At 38.0% G+C, this 20,727-nt stretch overlaps 2 protein-coding genes across 4 annotated transcripts in view; one reads left to right on the top strand and one right to left on the bottom strand.

The window, feature by feature from the left end:
* LOC127434736 (lanC-like protein 2) overlaps nucleotides 1-1,661 on the top strand; it is a 46,738-nt gene extending 45,077 nt beyond the window's left edge. For both annotated transcript variants that reach the window (XM_051687681.1, XM_051687682.1), the window contains one exon: nucleotides 443-1,661. In XM_051687681.1, the coding sequence (XP_051543641.1) occupies nucleotides 443-519 (77 nt within the window). In that variant the 3' untranslated portion in view covers nucleotides 520-1,661. The remainder of the gene's footprint in view (nucleotides 1-442) is intronic.
* A 1,367-nt stretch (nucleotides 1,662-3,028) lies between these two features.
* The window catches only part of LOC127434753 (vesicular, overexpressed in cancer, prosurvival protein 1-like), a 128,448-nt gene continuing 110,749 nt past the window's right edge, over nucleotides 3,029-20,727 (bottom strand). For both annotated transcript variants that reach the window (XM_051687707.1, XM_051687706.1), the window contains exons 4-5: nucleotides 17,245-17,378; nucleotides 3,029-7,361 (exon numbers count right to left, since the gene is read on the bottom strand). In XM_051687707.1, the coding sequence (XP_051543667.1) occupies nucleotides 7,153-7,361; nucleotides 17,245-17,378 (343 nt within the window). In that variant the 3' untranslated portion in view covers nucleotides 3,029-7,152. The remainder of the gene's footprint in view (nucleotides 7,362-17,244; nucleotides 17,379-20,727) is intronic.

Here is a 20,727-nt window from a genome sequence, read left to right as displayed (position 1 = left end):
AACTTTAAATCAATAGTTTTATATTTTTCCAGTGTTTTCAATTTGATTGCATCATTCACAATGCTTCATGGGATTGTAACTCATTCCTTTATTAAAGATGTTACGTACATGTTACGTCTTGTACCTAACGTATAGTTTTCAAATACGTTTTTGCTTCAAAGTTTGTAATGTTGTGATTTACCCCGGAGCTGGTTGGTTTTGTTTATGGCTTAAAATGCTTTTATGAAGGATTTCATAAAATCGCTATGGAAAATACTTCTGGAACCAAGACGGCTGAAAAGTGGGTGGGTATTGCTTTGAACTTGTAGGTTGTAACAATAATAACGGTCTTATAGTACGTTCTTACGGCCTTAAGTAATAAAACTATTGCTTTGTAAAGATCTTGCAAATCTCTCTGTCTGCAAAACCAAATCTAACAATGCTTTTTAACTCTTGGTTGTAGGTATGGCCGGAGCCATCCATTATCTCTCAGATCTAATCCAGCCTGAGGCTTCCTGCTTCCCTGCTTTTGAACTTTGACCTGTGCATTTGGAAGCATATACTCCTTTATCTGGAGCTTTACATGCTTTCAGTGCACATTTGATGATATGATTACTTTGCCCTGGAATGACCCTTTAACATGAAGAAGACAAAATAATTTCTTCCTCATCAGAACGGACGCAAAAAAAATCCAACCTTCAGCCTATAGCTTCAAACATTGCTGTCGCGTTCTGTCTTTGTAGCTAATAGTCTTTATCCACATGTTGTTGTATTTTCATTTTGACTATATTTTATGCAAAGATTTGATTTTTCATTTCTGTTTTATCATCTTCCATTGTGTCCTAACCAGGTGCAATGTGACAATTCCAGCGACAAGCAAGCACTCAGAAATGCTGTGTGATGCGGCAGAATCACAGCCAATCAGTAGAAACATAATGTTTTATTTGCTGTAATGTGGAGCTTGATTTTGGACCAGTGAGATTTAATAGTGAGTGGAGCAACCCACCATGATGTCGAAGAAAAAGAAACTAAGTTATTGAAAAAATTTCCTCTCGCTTGTCTGGTTAGGATGCAGTTTTATGTCATAATGTTCTGCTAAAAAAACCTTGCATCTGCATCGATTCGATTGTTTCTGTCATGCACTGGGACGTTTGCGCCCATGTGAAAGCGGGTCACTTGTCCAGGACCTGTCTATGTTGTCTTTGTCTTTGCATGAGGATGGCAACACGTGTTTACGTTGGAATGTGAATGTGCCGGTGTATGTGTGCCTTTAGGTAAAATATTGTTGTTTTGTATGCTCTGTGTCCAAGTGTTTTGTTCCAGTTGCCATTGGTACAGTAAATGTCTCAATGAAAGAAAGAATCTGTTGTACCTGAAAGAATGACCTGTTCTGTTAAATTTTGTTTTCTCAGGCAAACTGTGTTATGAATGTTGCAATAAACTGGGCTTTTTGGAACCGGTCAAAAATTAACATGTCTGAATATATCTATGAACACAGCAGAATATGTACTGTGTAAGGTAAGTTATAGCTACCATTTTCCTTTTCCTTTGTTATTAGTCTTTTCACAAGTTTGAATTGACGAATTCACTAAACAGTTGCAATCCAGTTAAATTATGTGCAGTCTGTGCTTTGTATTGTGCTGCACAATGCATATTTAAATAAAGTAATTGTCATATTTCCAGCTATTCTTTTCATTTATCATGACAGTAATAATTCATCAAATGATGGAAAAGAGTGAAATAACCCGACATATATCCAGACACGTGGTGCAGTCGAGTTCACTTTTGGCATTTCAGAGAACCGATTCAGTTGCCTTTACCAGATTTGCATAATTCCTTTACCAAATGAGGCACTGAAACAATGCAGACAGCATATGAAATGAAACCATGCTATAAGCAGGTGCAATTATTTCTTAGTGAATTAAATCACAACATTAGAAGAAAACTTCTTTCGCCATAGAATTTCAAAGTGTGTAGGTACCCTGAATACTACATCCAACTCTTTCAGCAGGTAATTGTCTTTACAAGGAGTAGATATGATGTTACAGTTTTCTTTAAGAAACACTCTTACACTCACTGATATACGTCTCCAGTAATTTAATACTGTCTTATAGGCAGTATGTTACTTACAATCCAATTGTTTTCACCTTTCACTGCAGTGTTAAATCTGCCAGTACCCTGAGGTCACAGGCCATAGGCCCAATATGCACAAAAAGTTGGTGTGAATCATCTATAGAGGTCCTCTTGACAATGCTATTTTGCAAATTTTTAATCATTAAATTGCAAATTTGCGCCAATGGAAGTTTTCAGTGTGGCCCATACTGACTAATTTGCCTGTATCTTCTCAATGCAATGTCCAAACTTAATAAAATTTTGGTAGGCATGGACGCCAGGACAATCTGAGGAGATGTTCCAAATTTGGTCAAATTCTGATTCATGGGGTTTCTACTGTTATAACTAAACTGTTTAGAAATGTGCAGCTTCTGTGATCATGAAAATCAAATTTACCACCTTTGGAAAACAAATGTATCATCTGTTCTGTCAATGTTATAAGTTGTGGCCATTTTCTATATGCCTGCACCCAGATAACTGCAATTTCTGCTATATAAGTATATTATGATTATATTTTAATGTGAGATGATTGTAAATTGTTTTTAAAAAGCCACAATCAGCTTTGGCAGAACTCTGTTACACAAGTCATATAACAATTATTTCAGTTTGAACTTACCAAGCTTTACCTTGTTGTTGTCATGGTAACCCACTTCCTACACTCCAAGTCTTATTAAAGTCAAACTCTGATTGGTTGGTTGGAACTTTGTAATCTGAAAAATGGACCATGCAGTTGGATCTAATTACAGTAGCCTAATGAGTATATAGTTGAATTAATTTGCCACCATTTGCTGCTGTAAAATTCTAAGACCATGCAAGTAAACTCTCTTTGCTGTGGAGGTACAAAGCTGCCTGACATAAACCTAAAATTAGCAATAACTGTCCAATACACAAATCTGTAATAAACATGATAAACATAGGCAACACAGTAAACCGTATCTGTTGACGGTAAAACAGAAGTCTCAAACAAAGGTGTACTTTATTACTGCAGTTCATGAACAACTGTTAATAGGTTTTCACTATGACATGGTTGTTGATGTGTCAATGATGGTGTAGATAACAGTGCAAGTACTAAACAAAATTGTTATTGTTAAAATTGCTTCACATGTCCAACATCAAAGTGACAGCTCACACATCTTACTAGGGCTGCATAATTATTAATTTGTCACTTGAGGCTTGAGATGCATAGGATGTTTGGCACCATCAAATTTCACAGCTGTCCTTGACCCCCCCCACTAACCGTAATCTTAACAATTCAATTATAACATTTAGCAAACAGACACCATTTCTCCTTTGCATAGTTCAACTTAAAGCATATTAAATAAATTAAACCATTACCAATAACCACAACTACAAAAAGCATAATTTTCAACATGTTTTCTCCAATGCACTTTAAATATAACAGGATCTATTTAAGATCACCTAACATTTTCAGTAGATATTAAGTCTTCAGTGGGGAGCTCCTGCTTTTTCAGCTTCACATACTTTATAAAAAAAAAAAAAAAAAAAAAAAAACTTGCATGATTGGGCTAAAAGTCCAGTCTCTCTCCTAATTCTGTGATTCTCTCCTAATTAGTGTTGTGGTAATATTTGTGTCAAAAAAGCCTGATGCATTTCTACTCCCAAAGGTATAGTCTGCACAAGGTCACAACATTAAGTTACAGTAAAATTTTTAAACCAGCAAGCAATATCCAATATAAAAATTGTAAGAATTCAGTATGCAAAATACTCAACTTTACAGTCAATCTTGTTTCACTTTGTCTTCGTTCTGTTTCAATAACATGCTGAATAAGGGTGTTTTCAGACCTTTGGTTTATTTGATTTGTTTCAAAACAGGGTCTAAATTGTTCCAGTTTTGGATTTACTCATTGGTTTGGTTTGCTTTCACAAGGCAGCATTTCGACACTGACCAAAATTTGTTACTAAAAGTCACATGTAAGCGCTGATATATGTATAGAACTGGATCGCTGACCCAAGGGTAAACTGCCTGCAGAAGGTGAAGCCACCGGAAGTGTTCAAGCAGCCATCTTGGTATGCTCAAACCCTCATAGAGCATCAATGACTGACAGGTTAAAACACCCATGTTTCATCGTCTGCGACCTGCGGATACGAAAGTTGAATTTCGTCCTCTAGTGACAATCATGTTTAATTTTGAATTTGCTCATTATGGATAATATTTGTTATGAGGGAGTAGATAAACGTGGATTTGCGATGTCAGAGCATTCACCTGTCAGTTTAAATTGAACCAACTTTACTTTGCATGTCTCCCTCTCTTCACGCCTGCTGTGCGTGTGATAAGAGGGAGAGGGAGAGCGCACGCTCTTATTTGATGCGAGAAAAAGGCACTTTTTGATGAAAAGATAAAACAAGTAACTCTGAACAAACACTTCGATTATCACAATAAATAAGTCTGAAAATGTCTGTTTGTATCTTACCTCAGTTTCAGTGAACTTGTTTACATTTAGCTGATCTGTTCGCCACTGAAGTTTGTTAGAGATGGATACTGTTTGATACAGACACACATAACTCGCTCAGGCTTTCAAGAAACAGGAAAAATTCCAGACTTTAAATAAATAAATATTTACATGTGTAGGACGTTTGCATTGTAGGGATATACTGTACATGCAGATTTCAGATATAAAATCGGTGATTGAATGATATTGAATTTTTACTCGCTGAAATGAGATGATTTCCTGTTAAGTCAATAGGCACATTGGAATGTTTGGACATAGCAATATGGCGGCGCAATGGCTTCACAGTTAGGACATCATGAGCAATCCAGTTCTATAATATATATCAGTGCATGTAAGCAAACTGTCCCCTCATAGGTCAGAATGTTTGCGTGCTGTTCTGGGGTTTAGCTCATAGTGGCATATGCGGGCAATATACTGGTAGAAATGTCAACAAGTACACATTTTCGAGTAATGATTATATCGCGGTAATGCAAAACGCTGCTGTATGGTATAGAATGTGAACTGCAATTTGAGGTTGCTCTTACAAATAAACATTATCCATCACTCGGATGAGAGTTGTAAAATTTCCATCATTGTTATTTTCATCCATCAATAGTTACTTTTGCGTGATTTCTGCATTAAATAATGCATTAAAAAAGAGTGAAGCCACGTCAAGATGGTTAAAATGAAAACTCATTGGATTTCATGCGTTTTCTTTCTTGTTTTTATCTGTGAAAAAGTTGCTAACGCCACCAAGTTTTCCTACCTGTTGTGCCACAAACATAGAAGCGATCGCACTGATAAATTACCTCAGAGAATTATTAATAACAATTCTACTAATCATGCAATCATATCTAATATATAGTCGCCAAAAAAGTTTCCAGCATATAATGGAGGGATAAATAATCAGTTTGATTATGAATTACAGTGATGTGCTGACCCATAGATTTCTTCTCCAAAGGTCCATCATGTATACTCGTGGTTGTCATAGGAATAATGGTCGGTTCATTGGTCTGCCGATCAGACTGCATTCTCACCACGAGCAAAACATTCCAACGTTCATATGAAATTGGACTAAGAATACCTCATCAAGGTGGTCTCGGACCGATTGTTTTGCTGCAAATCCGAGTGCAACTGCTGTGTTCATATATGCCTAAATGGACCAAACTAAGGGGAAAATACACACCAGGTACCAACACAAATGCTCCAAATGAACCAAGTGTGAAAACGCCCTAAGTAAGTAGAAATAAAGAGGCCTAAATTGAAATTTCATTTATAATTTGGATTCACAGACACAGGTGGGATTTCTCAGAAAACACATTTCAGTAAAATCTGTCATGAAGTAAGGACATTTTTAAATGTTTACCTAAAGAGGGTTAATTAGAGTGAACTTGGCCAATGTTGATTTTAAACAGTTGTTGCATTAACGCATCACACCCTCCAAATAACGACATAAAAATCAGTTATATTTCTCGTTGGGGTGAATCCTTGTCATTCATCTGCACATAATTGTACTCCAATAATCAATTTGTACAAAGAAATTCCAACAATTCACAAAAAACTCACAGAGGGCAATTAACAGGATTTAGCTCATAACAAAACGAGACATTTAACCCAAAATGAGCATTTTTTTTCATAACCCATTGACAACATCAGGGCTCTATGAGTGTAATGAAAGATGTAAATACATTTTCTTTCTCTTGCTGTAACAGGAACGGTTAACATGGCTTCAATAGACTCCCTCCTTGCGAGTTCATCATCTATTTCAAAAAATGTTCTGGGTAAAATTGAACACACCTAAGAAACCAATTAGTTCCATCCCATTTATCCATAGCAGAGTGTCTTGACCCATTAAACCATTTAGATTTGAACAAAGCAACTGTTCATGTTTTGGAGGTTAGGTAGCATGAATATACTGTTCCATGACCTGTCATGTTCATGATTGCAAGATATTCACTGGCTTAGATAAATGCAAGACTGATTTGGCATTAGTATCTGTGTTAATGTCTACAGTATGTAACTCCCTGCTTTATGGGTCCATCACTTCGCAGAGTGACCGAGTTGATGTCATGCATTAATCTGCTCATTGGTTTCCATGGCATCTCATCTGTCGCCGTGGGAGCACCTGTTTTCCGAAGGACGATGGATTACACCTGGTGTCTCAGCATGTTTTTTTTTTTTTTTTTTTTTTTTGTAACTACCTTCCAAGGTTTGCTTTAGACCACTGGTAAGGCAAGAGAGTGTCTCACACACTGTGTATGAGAATACACGCTTTTTCAAAGAAAGAGAGTTGAAACGCTTCCATTTCTCTTCTGAACTTCACATTCTGACAGGTTCTTCAAACCTTTGTTAGGTACAGAAGTCCATTTCTGCAATCGGTTTTTAAAATCCCACTTTCAAGGATACATTTTCTTTGTTGCCCCTCTGTAGTGCACCTATCAAGCGATAAATGACAAACCGAGAGTGGGCAAAAAAGAGACGTCCTTACAACAATTAAATGAAAAAGAAAACAGTTTCTTGAGACCCACTTAAAGCTACTGGAAACTGTCAGAGCTTCTTTTTAGTGGTGTGGTCGCTTTCTAGTTCATGTGGACTGTTCTCGTGGCCTCTTTCATTGTAATGATTCATTGTGGTTCTTTTTCTCAGCTGTCTTGAAGACCTGGTCGTACGAAGGTGGAGGATGATTGCAGTAAGAGGGGGGTGGTGGGTACAAGCTCATCATATGGGCTGGGGTGGGCTGACCTGGGTAGGCAGGGGCTAAGGCCATTGTCATGGTGCTGCAAGGGTCAACATAGCCTTGCATGCCCGGTTGCTGGGAGACTGTTGGAGAAAGATGGAGAGCAATTTATATCTACAGTATTTTTACTTTCAGAATAAGGAAGATAGATAGGAATATAGGAAAAAATAAATATTAAAGATAGACATTTTCAGGTTAGAATTTACATATATGTATAAGGGAAAGTGAATATCAATCATTTTTTAAGTTTTAATCACTTTAAACTACCTGCACTACTTAGTTTTAAATAGCAGTACAAATATCACATTAAGCCTATTTTGTTAATATGAGATCTCTCTCTCTCTCTCTCTCTCTCTCTCTCTCTCTCTCTCTCTCTCTCTCATATATATATATATATATCTAATATTATATTATATTATATTATATTATATTATATTATTATTATATTATACCAAGGGTCTGTTAAATGCTTGATACTAATTGGTTGACAAACGTTCTAAGGTGTGCAATTATTTTTCAAGTAAACACACAGCTATGAAGTAGTTCCAGGTCTTGACTGCATAACGGTTCCACATCACTTCGCCAAATTATTTCAGTTATTTTGAAGAGCCCTACATGTTACTACAACAAAATGTTGGTGTGGCTATCCTTATGAGGACTCTCCATAGACATAATGATTTTATACTGTACGAACTACAGATTCTATCCCCTAACCCTAACCCTACCCCTAAACCTAACCCTCACAAAAAACTTTCTGCATTTTTACATTTTCAAAAAAAAAAAACATAGATTAGTATGTTTTTAAAGCATTTTAATTTATGGGGACACTAGGAATGTCCTCATAAATCAAATTTATAGCATAATACACTTGTAATTACCAGTTTGTAACCTAAAAAAAAGTCCTCTTAAACCACCAAACCCACCCACACACACGCACTTACTACCTTTTTACTGCCAAAAAGCAGCGCATCCTCCGTTGCTAGTTCTAAAGTGACATTTTCGAACTAGCAACGAAGGCTTGAGCTGTATCAATGCTAGATACACTTGATCAATACAACAGTTTTTATATTATCTGAAATATCTGAGGGAAAAACCCTCGCATCCCCGAGCCGTCATGTCAGCACACACCTGCATCTCAGTAGGGTTAAAATCAGTTATTAAGGTTTACAACGGAAATATGGCTACACTCGCTGCTGCTAAGAAGTGCTTAAACTTACATCTTTGAAGCAATGTTACTTCTGACGAGAGCTGCAACAAAAAAGTTAATCCCAGAAGCGATCTCTCAGTTTATGAGTTTCTCTCTTTCGATCCCTTAAAAACAAACTCTCACACACACGCACAAACGCTATCTTAATACTTCAGTAGGTGCTCCAGTAAAGCAGCACAAGTCTCGCTATCCTCCGTTGCTAGTTCTAAAGTGATATTTTCAAACTAGCAACGAAGGCTCGGACTGTATCAAAGCAAGACGCTGAATCTGTGGTGGAAGCAAGTAGTTCCACTCACAAGAGAGTTTTAGGGACGAAAACCAGAAAATGTCTTGAGATAAAACTGAATGATGTATTAAGGTGTGGTAACCATGTTATAAGTGGAATAATTGACTCCGACCCATTGAATTATTGAAAAATAATGCACATCTGCTGCACATCGTGACCGCATTACCACCTCGTGTGTGCATTATTTTTCCATAATTCCATTCTATTACATAAATATATATACAGTGTATGTCAGTGTGTGTGTGTGAGAGAGAGAGTGTGTGTGTGTGTGTTTAAAATAATTTTGATGAATTGCATACATTACTTATTTTATTCATTATACAGATCATAAATAACAGATGGTTTATAACATGCGGCACCACAGGACACTGCTCAAACTGCTTAATGTTTTCCAACTATGTTCTGTATTTCAGTACTATGTGCATTTTTACAGCCTAATACTTACTTAGATCATTCTACAGTTCATACACATTAGTTTGTTAATACAGAGCTTGAGGTGCATCTGTGCCGCATCTGATATTAATGAGCTAAGGGAGTGCAGAAAAGCAGAAGCAGAGAAACTGACATATCTGACATCAATGCGATTTTTCCTCTTTGCTTAATCTATGAAATATTAACCTATAGTATAAGCTATAAAATAGTTTAGAGTTACAGGCCAGATTTGTGCTCTGGGGATCTGTGGAATTTTGTGTTATTTTAATTACATACCGATTTACATTGGCATTATTGATATTTAGATATATGTAAAATACAGTATTTCCAATATTTTTGTAAATGCAATATATATATATATATATATATATATATATATATATATATATATATATATATATACATACATACTGGTGGCCAAACGTTTGGAATAATGTACAGATTTTGCTGTTTCGGAAGGAAATTGATACTTTAATTCACCAAAGTGTCATTCAGCTGATCACAAAGTATAGTCAGGTCATTACTGATGTAAAAAACAGCACCATCACTATTTGAAAAAAGTCATTTTTGATCAAATGTAGACAGGCCCCATTTCCAGCAGCCAACACTCCAACACCTTAACCTTGAGTAATAATGCTGAATTGCTAATTTGGTTCTAGAAAATCACTTGCCATTATATCAAACACAGTTGAAAGCTATTTGGTTCGTTAAATGAAGCTTAACATTGTCTTTGTGTTTGTTTTTAAGTTGCCACAGTATGCAATAGACTGGCATGTCTTAAGGTCAATATTAGGTCAAAAATCGCAAAAAAGAAACAGCTTTCTCTAGAAACTCATCAGTCAATCATTGTTTTGAGGAATGAAGGCTATACAATGCTTGAAACTGCCAAAAAAAAAAAAAAAAAGATTTCATACAAAGGTGTACACTACAGTCTTCAAAGACAAAGGACAACTGGTTCTAACAAGGACAGAAAGAGATGTGGAAGGCCAGATGTACAACTAAACAAGAGGATAAGTACATCAGAGTCTCTAGTTTGAGAAACAGACACCTCACATGTCCTCAGCTGACAGCTTCATTGAATTCTACCTGCTCAACACCAGTTTCATGTACAACAGTAAAGAGAAGACTCAGGGGTGCAGGCCTTATGGGAAGAATTGCAAAGAAAAAGCCACTTTTGAAACAGAAAAACAAAAAGAAAAGGTTAGAGTGGGCAAAGAAACACAGACATTGGACAACAGATAATTGGAAAAGAGTGTTATGGATCTTAACCCCATTGAGCTTTTGTGGGATCAGCTAGACTGTAAGGTGCGTGAGAAGTGCCCGACAAGACAGCCACATTTATGGCAAGTGCTACAGGAAGCATGGGGTGAAATGTCACCTGAGTATCTGGACACACTGACAGCTAGAATGCCAAGGATCTGCAAAGCTGTCATTGCTGCACGTGGAGGATTTTTTGATGAGAACTCTTTGAAGTAGTTTAAGAAGTTCTGAACATTTTTTTCAAATTATAATAGTAATGTTTCACATTATTAATGTCCTGACTATACATTGTGATCAGTTGAATGCCACTTTGGTGAATAAAAGTATCAATTTCTTTCCATAAGAGCAAAATCTGTCCATTATTCCAAACTTTTGGCCGCCAGTGTATACAGTATGTATATATATATATATATATATATATATATATATATATATATATATATATATATATATATATATATATATACAGTTGCAATCAAAATTATTCAACCCCCCACCAAGACAGTAAGGATTTACAAAGGTAAGCTTTTCTGATGACCCAGAATTGTTTTACTTTACATCTATATCAGTTGAGTGACATATTCAAAGTCATAGTGTGAATATATAACCTAATATATGTAAATAGCAGGATTTTTTAAAAATACAGCCAAGTCATAATTATTCAACCCCTATTGCATGTAGCTGTTTCTTAAATATGTAAGGCTACACAAGTAATTGTTTTAAAACAAAATTAAGTCATCAATCTGCAATGGCACTTATTTAAGTTTTAAAATTTAAGTTTAGCGTTGTAAGCAAAAATGTATTTCTATGCAAAAAATGCAATTAAAAATAAGCTGTCTCAAAAGTTAATAGAGGAGATTATTTCATTACACAAGAAAGGTCATGGCTAAAAGTACATTTCCAAGGCACTTCAGTTTCCAATAGACAAAGTTGACAGCACCATTCATACATTTTTTAAATATGGTACAACAGCAACCTTCTTGGGGTGTGGAAGAAAGCAAAACTTAACCAAGGGAAATGTTGACTTGAATATTCAAGAATTAATAGGAAAGAAGTAGGAAAGACCTATGGAGTCCTGGAAGAAGGTTTTATAGACGTATGACACTAAACTGAAAATGAGTTTTAGACCCATGGGTCAGCAGTACGACTGGAGTAAGATGACAAGGTGATGACAAGAATGGCACCATCCCCACATCCAAGCATGGAGGTGGGTCAGTCCTGTTATGGGGATGTTTTGTGGCTGCAGGAAACGGCTATCCTGACTATGTGACTGACACCATGGATTTTTTCAGGTATCAGGCCATTTTGGCATGAAAAATGTGATGCCTTCAGTGTGTAAATTGAAGCTCAGTGATCACTGGACTTTCCAGCAAGACAATAACACCAAGGATACATCCAAGTTGTCCAAACTCTGGTTCAGGGATAGGTCGTGAAATGACCTTAAATGGCCCTTTCAGTCCATCATTAAAATCCCATTGCAAACCTTTGTTGGGATTTCAAGGAAGCAGTGGCAGCACAGAAACCAAAGAATGTCAATGAGCTGGAAGCCTTTGCTCATGAGAAATGTGTACAAATTCTAATAGAGAGGTGTCCGAAGCCTGAGAACACTAACCTGAAACATTTATTTGCTGTTATTAAGGATAAAGGATGCTCCACAAATGATTGACTTTGGGGGTTGAATATTTTTGACATGACATTTGTGGAGAGAATTAGTTATTTTTTATTTTAAAATTTGGGTAAACTGAACTCTTTGTTCTCAAAATCACTCAAATGTGTATTAAAAACTTTATTTGACTGTTTACTGAGGTTTTAGTTGATGGGTTGTAACAGTTCGATTTTTATGATATAGATTAGTTCTGTTGTGCCTGTGATTGTCTACTAACAAACACCATGAGTGTTCAACATCACATACACCAGACATGTTCAAAAACAAGAGCGATATATCCAGTATTAGCACCAAAAGTCCTTCAGTGACAAGTCATACGTATTTGTTCACCCTCCTTAGCATTTTGCGGCGAAGTAACGCAGATCACTAAAAAGCATTTGCATGAAAGCGTCTCAATGCTGCCACTGCAGGAAAAGCTGTTATTTTTTCCTGTGAATACTGTTGTCATGACGAGTACATATCTTTGATGAGCTATTCAACAGCTTGGACAGATTCTCGTGTTGAGTAACTCCAAAGTCTTTCTAGCAAGTCAGTCCATTGTCGGCCATTTGGAACACTCCTGGGAGGCTATTTCCAGTCATGCAAGTGCAGCTCCTATTTACTTGAATGGATAAAGACCCAAATCTCAAAAATGGTTGGTCAAGATTACAAAGAACGTATTTCAAATCAGCAATAAAATCTGACGGTACTGGAATCATAAATTGTGATTCTTTACCTCATATTTCGCTAAAAAATGCAATTTTCTCTGCACGTTCTAGTGTTGATTGACAGGTGATGTCTGTATCTAAAAGTTGATTGGCTCTTTTAACTGTATGGTGGGACATCCTTTCTACGTCCGTTAACCATTGGGCGCACAGAGCTCCTTGGTTGAGCGTTCCAATTTCTCCCATTTATTTTAACAGAAGTGGCCCATCTCTGCTAAATAATATCTGGTAACTCTCAAGTGAGATGTTTGATTGACAGACCACACGTGAGCGCACATGTATGAACGCGCGTGCAGACCAACCGCCGCTCTCATAACGTCAGCCATGCTCAGATGTTATTTGTTGTTGTTTTTTAATTATTATTTATTTATATGTCACATTCTCTTGCAGTTGAATTCCCTCTCTAACGTGATTCAGCAATATAGAGAATTAGCGAAAATCCTCATGAAAATGAACACCTCACAATTCATACAGATTTGACAGGCTGCTGATAAATACGGTATATTTCTGATGATGATATCATCATGCAGGCCACAAAAGATTGCTCGAGGGCCACATGTGGTCCGCGGTCCACGTGTTGAATAGCTGAACTAGACTATTTAAACCAGTAAGATTAAATAGAATATTCTGGGTTATTTTCAAATTGCAAAAGTATTTACAGTATTATACTTACAATGGAAGCCTCAGTAGATATCAGGGGGAAGACATTATGTAAGGTCTAGACTAGGGGTCAGCAAACATTTTGACATGAAGTTAAAAAAATTATTTTCCTGGTCAATGGCTGTACCGAAAAACATGCAAATGTTTGTGATTTTCCGAAGTTTGAGTCCACTTGTGAAAATGTTTCTATTTTGCATTTTTTCTAATTTAATCATTTATTTTTCATTACAAATGATATTATCAGCATAACAGTTTGAGTGAAAATGTTGTGCAAAACCCATGACTATGATATATTCATGATCCTGCATGTGAATTTCCACAGAGCATCTTAAGTGCTTTAATGAAAGAAAACCTGTCCTTTTGTACAAAATGAGTTAACACAGTTAATGTCACAAATTTGCTTATTTGATTACTGATCATGAAATTGTGTGGAATCTTAAATATTTCTTATATTATGTAATTGTAATCTTGTAATCACTAGCATGCAAGCAATAGCCAGAGAGGAGCAGGCTATTTTATTTATATGAAGTTTTTCGCACCTAGAGCGGAACATTTTCACTCGATGGTCATGCGCTACATGGACGGGTTTAGCCGTTGCGCACCCTCTTTTTCCATTACGCACCCTCTCTACATTTACATCAGTGTCTCCCACAGAACACGTTTACATACACCCTCCTGAGAATGTTGATGGGAAAATACAGCAACTGGGCCCCCAGGCTTAAGCCCAGGTAAGCCCTTGCATTAATGCAGCCCTGGGTATACTGCAGTCTCATAGCATTTTAACTTTTTGTTTAGCCTACCATTCAGCCCATGAAAACACGCTGCATGATCATGAGGAAGGATTACATCAAGATGTAGATTGGAATGCAGGTGCTGTATTTATATAAATAAAACAGTCTACTTCTCTCTCACCATTGCTGGCGTGCCAGTGATTACCCCTCCGTGTGCCAATGCTGCCATGCGTGCCATAGGTTGCCGACCCCTGTTCTAGACATTACATTAAAAACACCCCAGAATACTGCTTTCAAGTTCCAAATTATACCCTTATTTTGCTGCCAATTGAAGCACTGATTATTATGATAAAACATGATGCACCAAACGTGTGAAAAAATAGCTAGCAGCTAGCAATAAATGCAGCAGCTTACAAAATTGGTTGTCCAGAAATACTGTTTACTTCATCTGTTCAGAACAGCAGGACGCTGAAGGCCATATGTTGGCAACATATCTGCTCACACACAAGTGTGGCTCATTTGCAATTTTCTGCTTGTTTGGCACAGATAGATGGTGAAATAAATCAAGTCTGTGGTGAGGTGCCAGCCTTGGCTTCTAGCAAAAGCATAGTAATAATAACTGTCTGTTAAAGACCCCAGTAGTGAGGAAGATTCAATAAGTGCATTTCAACCTTGTCCAGTTGCTTAAAAATACCAATTGTGAATGTTTGGCATATTTTATAGCAGCAGCATAGATATAATAACTATAATTTTTTTTTTTTTTTTTATAATTATATTTATTTTTCACACATTATACATATACAGTGAAATTCTTTTTTTCACATATCCCAGCTAAGCTGGGGTCAGAGTGCAGGGTCAGCCATGATACAGCACCCCTGGAGCAGATAGGGTCAAGGGCCTTGCTCAAGGGCCCAACAGTGGCATCTTGGCAGTGCTTGAACCCCCAACCTTCTGATCAGTAACCCAGAGCCTTAACCGCTGAGCCAGCGCTGCCCAAAAAATGAACTGAAACTGTATTGACAGAGTATTGACATCGCTGAATGCAACAAATGCCTCCATTTCTACTGCCTACATGGACAGCTGCTTTCTAAAGCAGCAAATAGAGCCTAGACTGATTTGAAACTCTTCACATGTGCAGCAGTTCCAGTAATGGTGAGTCACAAGTGCGACGCAAATATTTTGGGTTGTTTCTCACCAAAACCTCTATGCCTTCAGTAGACTTGGAATATGATGCAGGAGTCACATTGACTACTTTTATGACACTTTTGAGACCTTTTTATCTTTAAAGTGAGTCACTATCAACGGCCATTGTACTAAAGTCAGCGAATGGGGCATCCTTTAAAATTCATCCTTTTGTGTTCCACACAAGAAAGAAAGTCATAGGCCTACAGGTTTAGAATGATATCAGGGTCAGTTAATGATGACAAAATTTTCATTTTTGGGTAAAATATTTCTCTAAACATTATGCTACCATTAATATCATCAATTACAGCATCTAGTTTCCAGTGTTGAGGAAGCTACTTTAAAATTGTAGCTTCCCGCTCCTTCATTTCAAGAATGGTTCCCCAAATTGGGCAGGGTGGCAGCATTCGAAAAGATGTCATATAAACAGCTTGGCAGATTAGATGCATATGGTAAGAAATGGGACAAATACATGACCTTTCTGGAAGGCTCTCGGTGAGGGGCATGTGGAGAGAAAATCTCTTTTTTTTTCTCTCTTCGTGATTATATGTGTATACTCAGGCTTGGACCATGGGAATGTTTGTTGGGGGTTGGGGTTGGGGACTAGGAGGGGGATAGGGAATTAATGGGGGTTAAAGGGGGATAATGTTTGACTCTGTGCATGTGTGTTTTGCTTTGTTCTGTATAGTGTTTGAGAGCCGAGCGATAAAAATGTTAATCTGAAAAAAACTGTAGTTTCCCAAGCTACAAGCTACTTACAACATAAAGTAGTTACAGTCAAGCTACTCTTTTAAAAAAGTAATTTACTACAATGAAGCTATTTAAGAAGAACATATATTATTTTCAGTTCTGATTTCAGAATTCAATAATATTACCTAATAGTTACAGTATATATTTCATTTGGGTGATATTCCCTTACGAAAATCAACCATGGTTTTCCTACAGTGAACATAACTTAACCATGGTATTTGAAGTAAAACCATAGTAATCCCCAAATTAACCATGTTTCCTACAGTCATGGTTACTACAATATTACTACAGTAAAACCATGGTAACTATATTGATACTACAGTATTATTTTAGTAAATCCATGGTTTATTTTATCAAAATCATTGGTTCCGCAAATAAAGCATGGTTACAACAATCATGGTTACTACAATATTACTATATTAAAACCATGGTTAATTTTTGTAAAAGTTAGACAAATAGGGTGACAACATGAACAAATTGAACATAAATGTATACTTAATATACACTAATAAACTAGAAAAAAAACCAACTATTTTATATAACTGAATTGAAATATAGTGATAAACAGCAGCAATACACAAAATATTTGAATCATATATTTAGTAAATCATTTATCTGAACTAGTTCATTGGCATGAACTGTCCGAAAGAACCGACTCACTAAAACGAATCAGAGTTCCCAAAGCTAAATATAACAGAATTGTCTTTTTTTTTTTAACTGTTTTATTTACATAAACTGTCCGAAAGAACTGATTCACTTAAATGATTTGGCTTTCCCAGCGCTATATGAGAGAGAGGACGGTTTAGGTGAGCGTGTTTAATAACTCCCTCGGCTCTATTGCTGCGTTCACAATACAATATGACAAATGTAGCATTTTGTGACTCTACATCGCTACTTGTTGGAAAATGTTAAACACTACACTATTGTTAAAATAGCAGAACTACTCTCACGGTTCCGTGAAAAATTTGGTTAGGTTAGTAGCGTCGTTACTTTTAGTTAACTACTCCCCAACACTAATGTCTATGTGCATATATGCATTCAAGAGAACATAATGACATGTGGGAATTAAACAGCAATGATACACTCACCAGGCGTGCTGACAGGCTGTCTGGTGAAGGACACGTTAAAAGAGGGCTCATCACTGAGCGGAGATGGATACATCCGTCTGCGAAGGAAAAAGCCTGCACCACAGCAAAAGAGCACACCCATCATCAGCAACAGCCTATTGGAAAGAAGGAATAATCTAATAGACACATTCTTCTAGAATCACCACCAGTATCAACCAAAACTGAGAATCTTTTTGAATAAATGACCCAAATGTGATAGCGTTGTTTATTTGCACATGCAGTCTGCATTGTTTTGGCACTCAGTTCACTATATAAATTTTGCTTTATGCAAAGCAGGTAATTTTTGTGAACAGGGCTTAAACTACAAGAAGCCTAATCTACATAGACAGGAGGTGTGTTTGTACTGAAAGAAATGACAATGACTTAAATTAAATAAGCATGCCACACCACTATACATACAGCACCTGATTAAACTGGTTTGGGGGTGGTTAGTGAATAAGTCGCAGGCTTTTGCAGTGAAATTCAGAGTGCAAAAGTGGTGCAACTGTTGAATTTCCCCCTTTGAGTGTAAATCAGGGTCATGCATAAGCATGATTGAGCACTACTGATCACAATTCTAGCTAAATCTAGACCCTCTTTTAAGTGTATACCCTATATACCCTCTTTTATGTGTCTTACGCTTCATTAGCTAAACTCACTGACTAAAATCAGATTGTTTAAAGACATCCAAGGTATGACTGATGGAAGGGAATTATTTTAAAGTGGCATCACTTGAAGTTTGCACACAGTTTCAATGGACACTGGGCATTGATTCAGAAGGGCAAACCAATGACCCCTGCTCTAAAGTGAGTGGTAGGTCTGAATAGCAATTCTGGAAGAGTGCTGATGTGAATAAAAGCTGATGGTGAAAGATGAAATGAGAAAATGAGGTTGATGCTATCCGAAATCTGTGTTGACACCTGAAGCCCATAAAAAGACCCAATAGTTTTTTGTGACTGTTGCTGGTAAAGTCATTGGGCCATGAAGTTGCAGATTCATATTGAATATAAAATCTATATATATATATATATATATATATATATATATATATATATATATATATATATATATATATATTTTATATATATAAAAATAGTTGCATAGCTGCATTGTTTTCTTTCTTAAAAGGACAGTTCCTTCCTGGTCTCAAAGAAAAACGTTTCCTACATTTCTGCTAAATTATTTGTACGTGACTCGTTGTACGTATCACGGCAGTTTCCTGGTGAAACAAACACTAGAGGTGAGACAACAACAATAACTTTTAATTCCTTTCATAGAAATCACAAGTTAAATGGCTGATTATTAGTTCATAAACACATACTTTTCACTATCTTATGTCACACAATGCTCTCTTTTGTCATCTAAACACATTTACTATAGCGTATGACTTGTAAGGTGATACACTGTAATGTTTGCATTACAAAAACTAACTACATTTAAAAGCCTGTTCAAGCCCGACTTAGTAGGTAGCTCAGCTGATAGAGCACTGCATTTGCAATGCAAAGGACCACAGTACGAGTCCTGAAGAACACACTTCATGGGGGATGAGAACTGAAGGGTGAGTAATTGATGATGGAACTGTTGGGGTATTTTGGGGTGAACTACTATAAAACATTAACTCCATAGCTAAGAAAACTGTGTCTCATCAATGCACAACATATTTGTGACCTGACCTGGAAAAATAAGACTGCTGGGTTAAACTAAAATATTTAGCCAGAAAAGTGAGTGATTGAACTATACCCTGAGAACAGGGGTCGCACTCTGGACCCTTTGAACCATGCCATTTGTACCTCATTTGTGTCCCCATGACTTAAAGTATAACTGATTCAATAAACAGGATTTGTAACATCATTTTGATAGATTCAATTCTTTTTAATTTGCAATGCAAATGTTTTCCTTTCCTCCATCAGGGAATGGAGGTTACGAAAGTAACCAGGATATTCCCTATCTGTCACTCACTCGACGTTGTGTCGATGTAGTGACACTAGGGGTCCCTATACAAAACACCACAACTATCTGAACTGTGTTACATGAACTGGTGGTGTGTGACGGGCAGACCGCTGTGTGCCTCGTAGCCAGCACACCAGGCCGTCACGTAACCTCCCCCAACGCTCTTATGAGCGTAGAACGGTCCATCAGGAACAAGTCGACTGCCCAACTATAGGGACAGGCTAGCCCAGCTGAGGCCTCTTTCCCTCTCTTTTCTCCCCCAAAAGAGTGAAATTTGTTAACTGACTGGGAGCCATAAGTGTCTGCGTCGGGGGGTGTCCCTCCCAAGGGGAAGACACCGCGGAGACCACACCCCACCCAAAAAGAGTGTGTGTGTGTGTGTGTGTGTGTGTGTGTGGTGGGGGGGGGGTATTTTGAGTGGAATACGTCACATGGTCTTACCGAGTCTTGTCGGAAGTATGTCATGTGGAGAGGTCCCATGGTAGGTCCTACCTGAAAGGGGAGGAGTTTCTACAGAGCATGGCGACCGGGGGCAGAGGGGCCTCTGCCCAAGGAAGACGCAGTTTGCCGATAGGGAAACGATTTTGCGGAAAATATTACATGGGGTCGCCTTCAGGGAACCAGCACATGTGGAGCACCTACCTCAGTACAGGGGCTCATTAGCTCACGTACTGGGCCGGTCAGCAAGTTTCTCCACAAACTGAACTGCCAGAGGGCTAAGGAGGAAAGTCATTCAGGGATCACAGTCTGTGAACACGACTGGGAGTCAAAAGTGCATGCCTTCACCTCAAGGGAGGGGAAAGGTGCTATGCGCAAGCGGTACACCCGGCCAGCTGTCCCGGAACTTACCTGCTCGTGTCTGCCAATACACGGGATGAGACCGGCTCAACCCGGAGATTGTAGAACCTTGTAAAGGTGTTGGGTGTTGCCCAGCCCGCTGCTCTGCAGATGTCTGCCAAAAAGGCCACTGGCCAGGGCCCAGGAGGCCGCCACACTCCTGGTAGAGTGGGCACGTCCAGAGCCTGATATGCCATCACGATGGCATCAATGACCCAGTGGGATATCCTCTGTTTGGAGACAGTTCTTCCTTTCTGCTGCCCACCAAAGCAGACATAGAGCTGCTCGGAGCTTCTAAGGCTTTGCGTGTGATCCAAATAGATACGTAAAGAACGCACCTGACACAGCAACGCCAAGGCTGGGTCTGCCTCCTCCTGGGGAAGTGCTTGCAGGTTCACCACCTGATCCCTAAAAAGGGTCGTGGGAACCTTGGGCACATAGCCCGGTCGAGGTCTCAGGATCACATGAGAGTAACCCGGACCGAACTCCAGGCACGATTCGCTGATAGAGAATGCCTGCAGGTCCCCTACCCTTTTGATGGAAGTGAGCGCAGTCAGGAGGGCAGTCTTCAAAGAGAGTGCCTTAAGCTCCAAGGGCTCAAAGGGAGCTCCCTGTAGACCCCGAAGGACTACAGAGAGGTCCCACGATGGGACGAGGCGCGGTCTGGAGGGATTCAAC

Source organism: Myxocyprinus asiaticus, chromosome 44, assembly GCF_019703515.2.
Source record: "Myxocyprinus asiaticus isolate MX2 ecotype Aquarium Trade chromosome 44, UBuf_Myxa_2, whole genome shotgun sequence".
Classification (NCBI taxonomy): domain Eukaryota; kingdom Metazoa; phylum Chordata; class Actinopteri; order Cypriniformes; family Catostomidae; genus Myxocyprinus; species Myxocyprinus asiaticus.
This window is presented reverse-complemented; position numbering and strand designations above follow the sequence as displayed.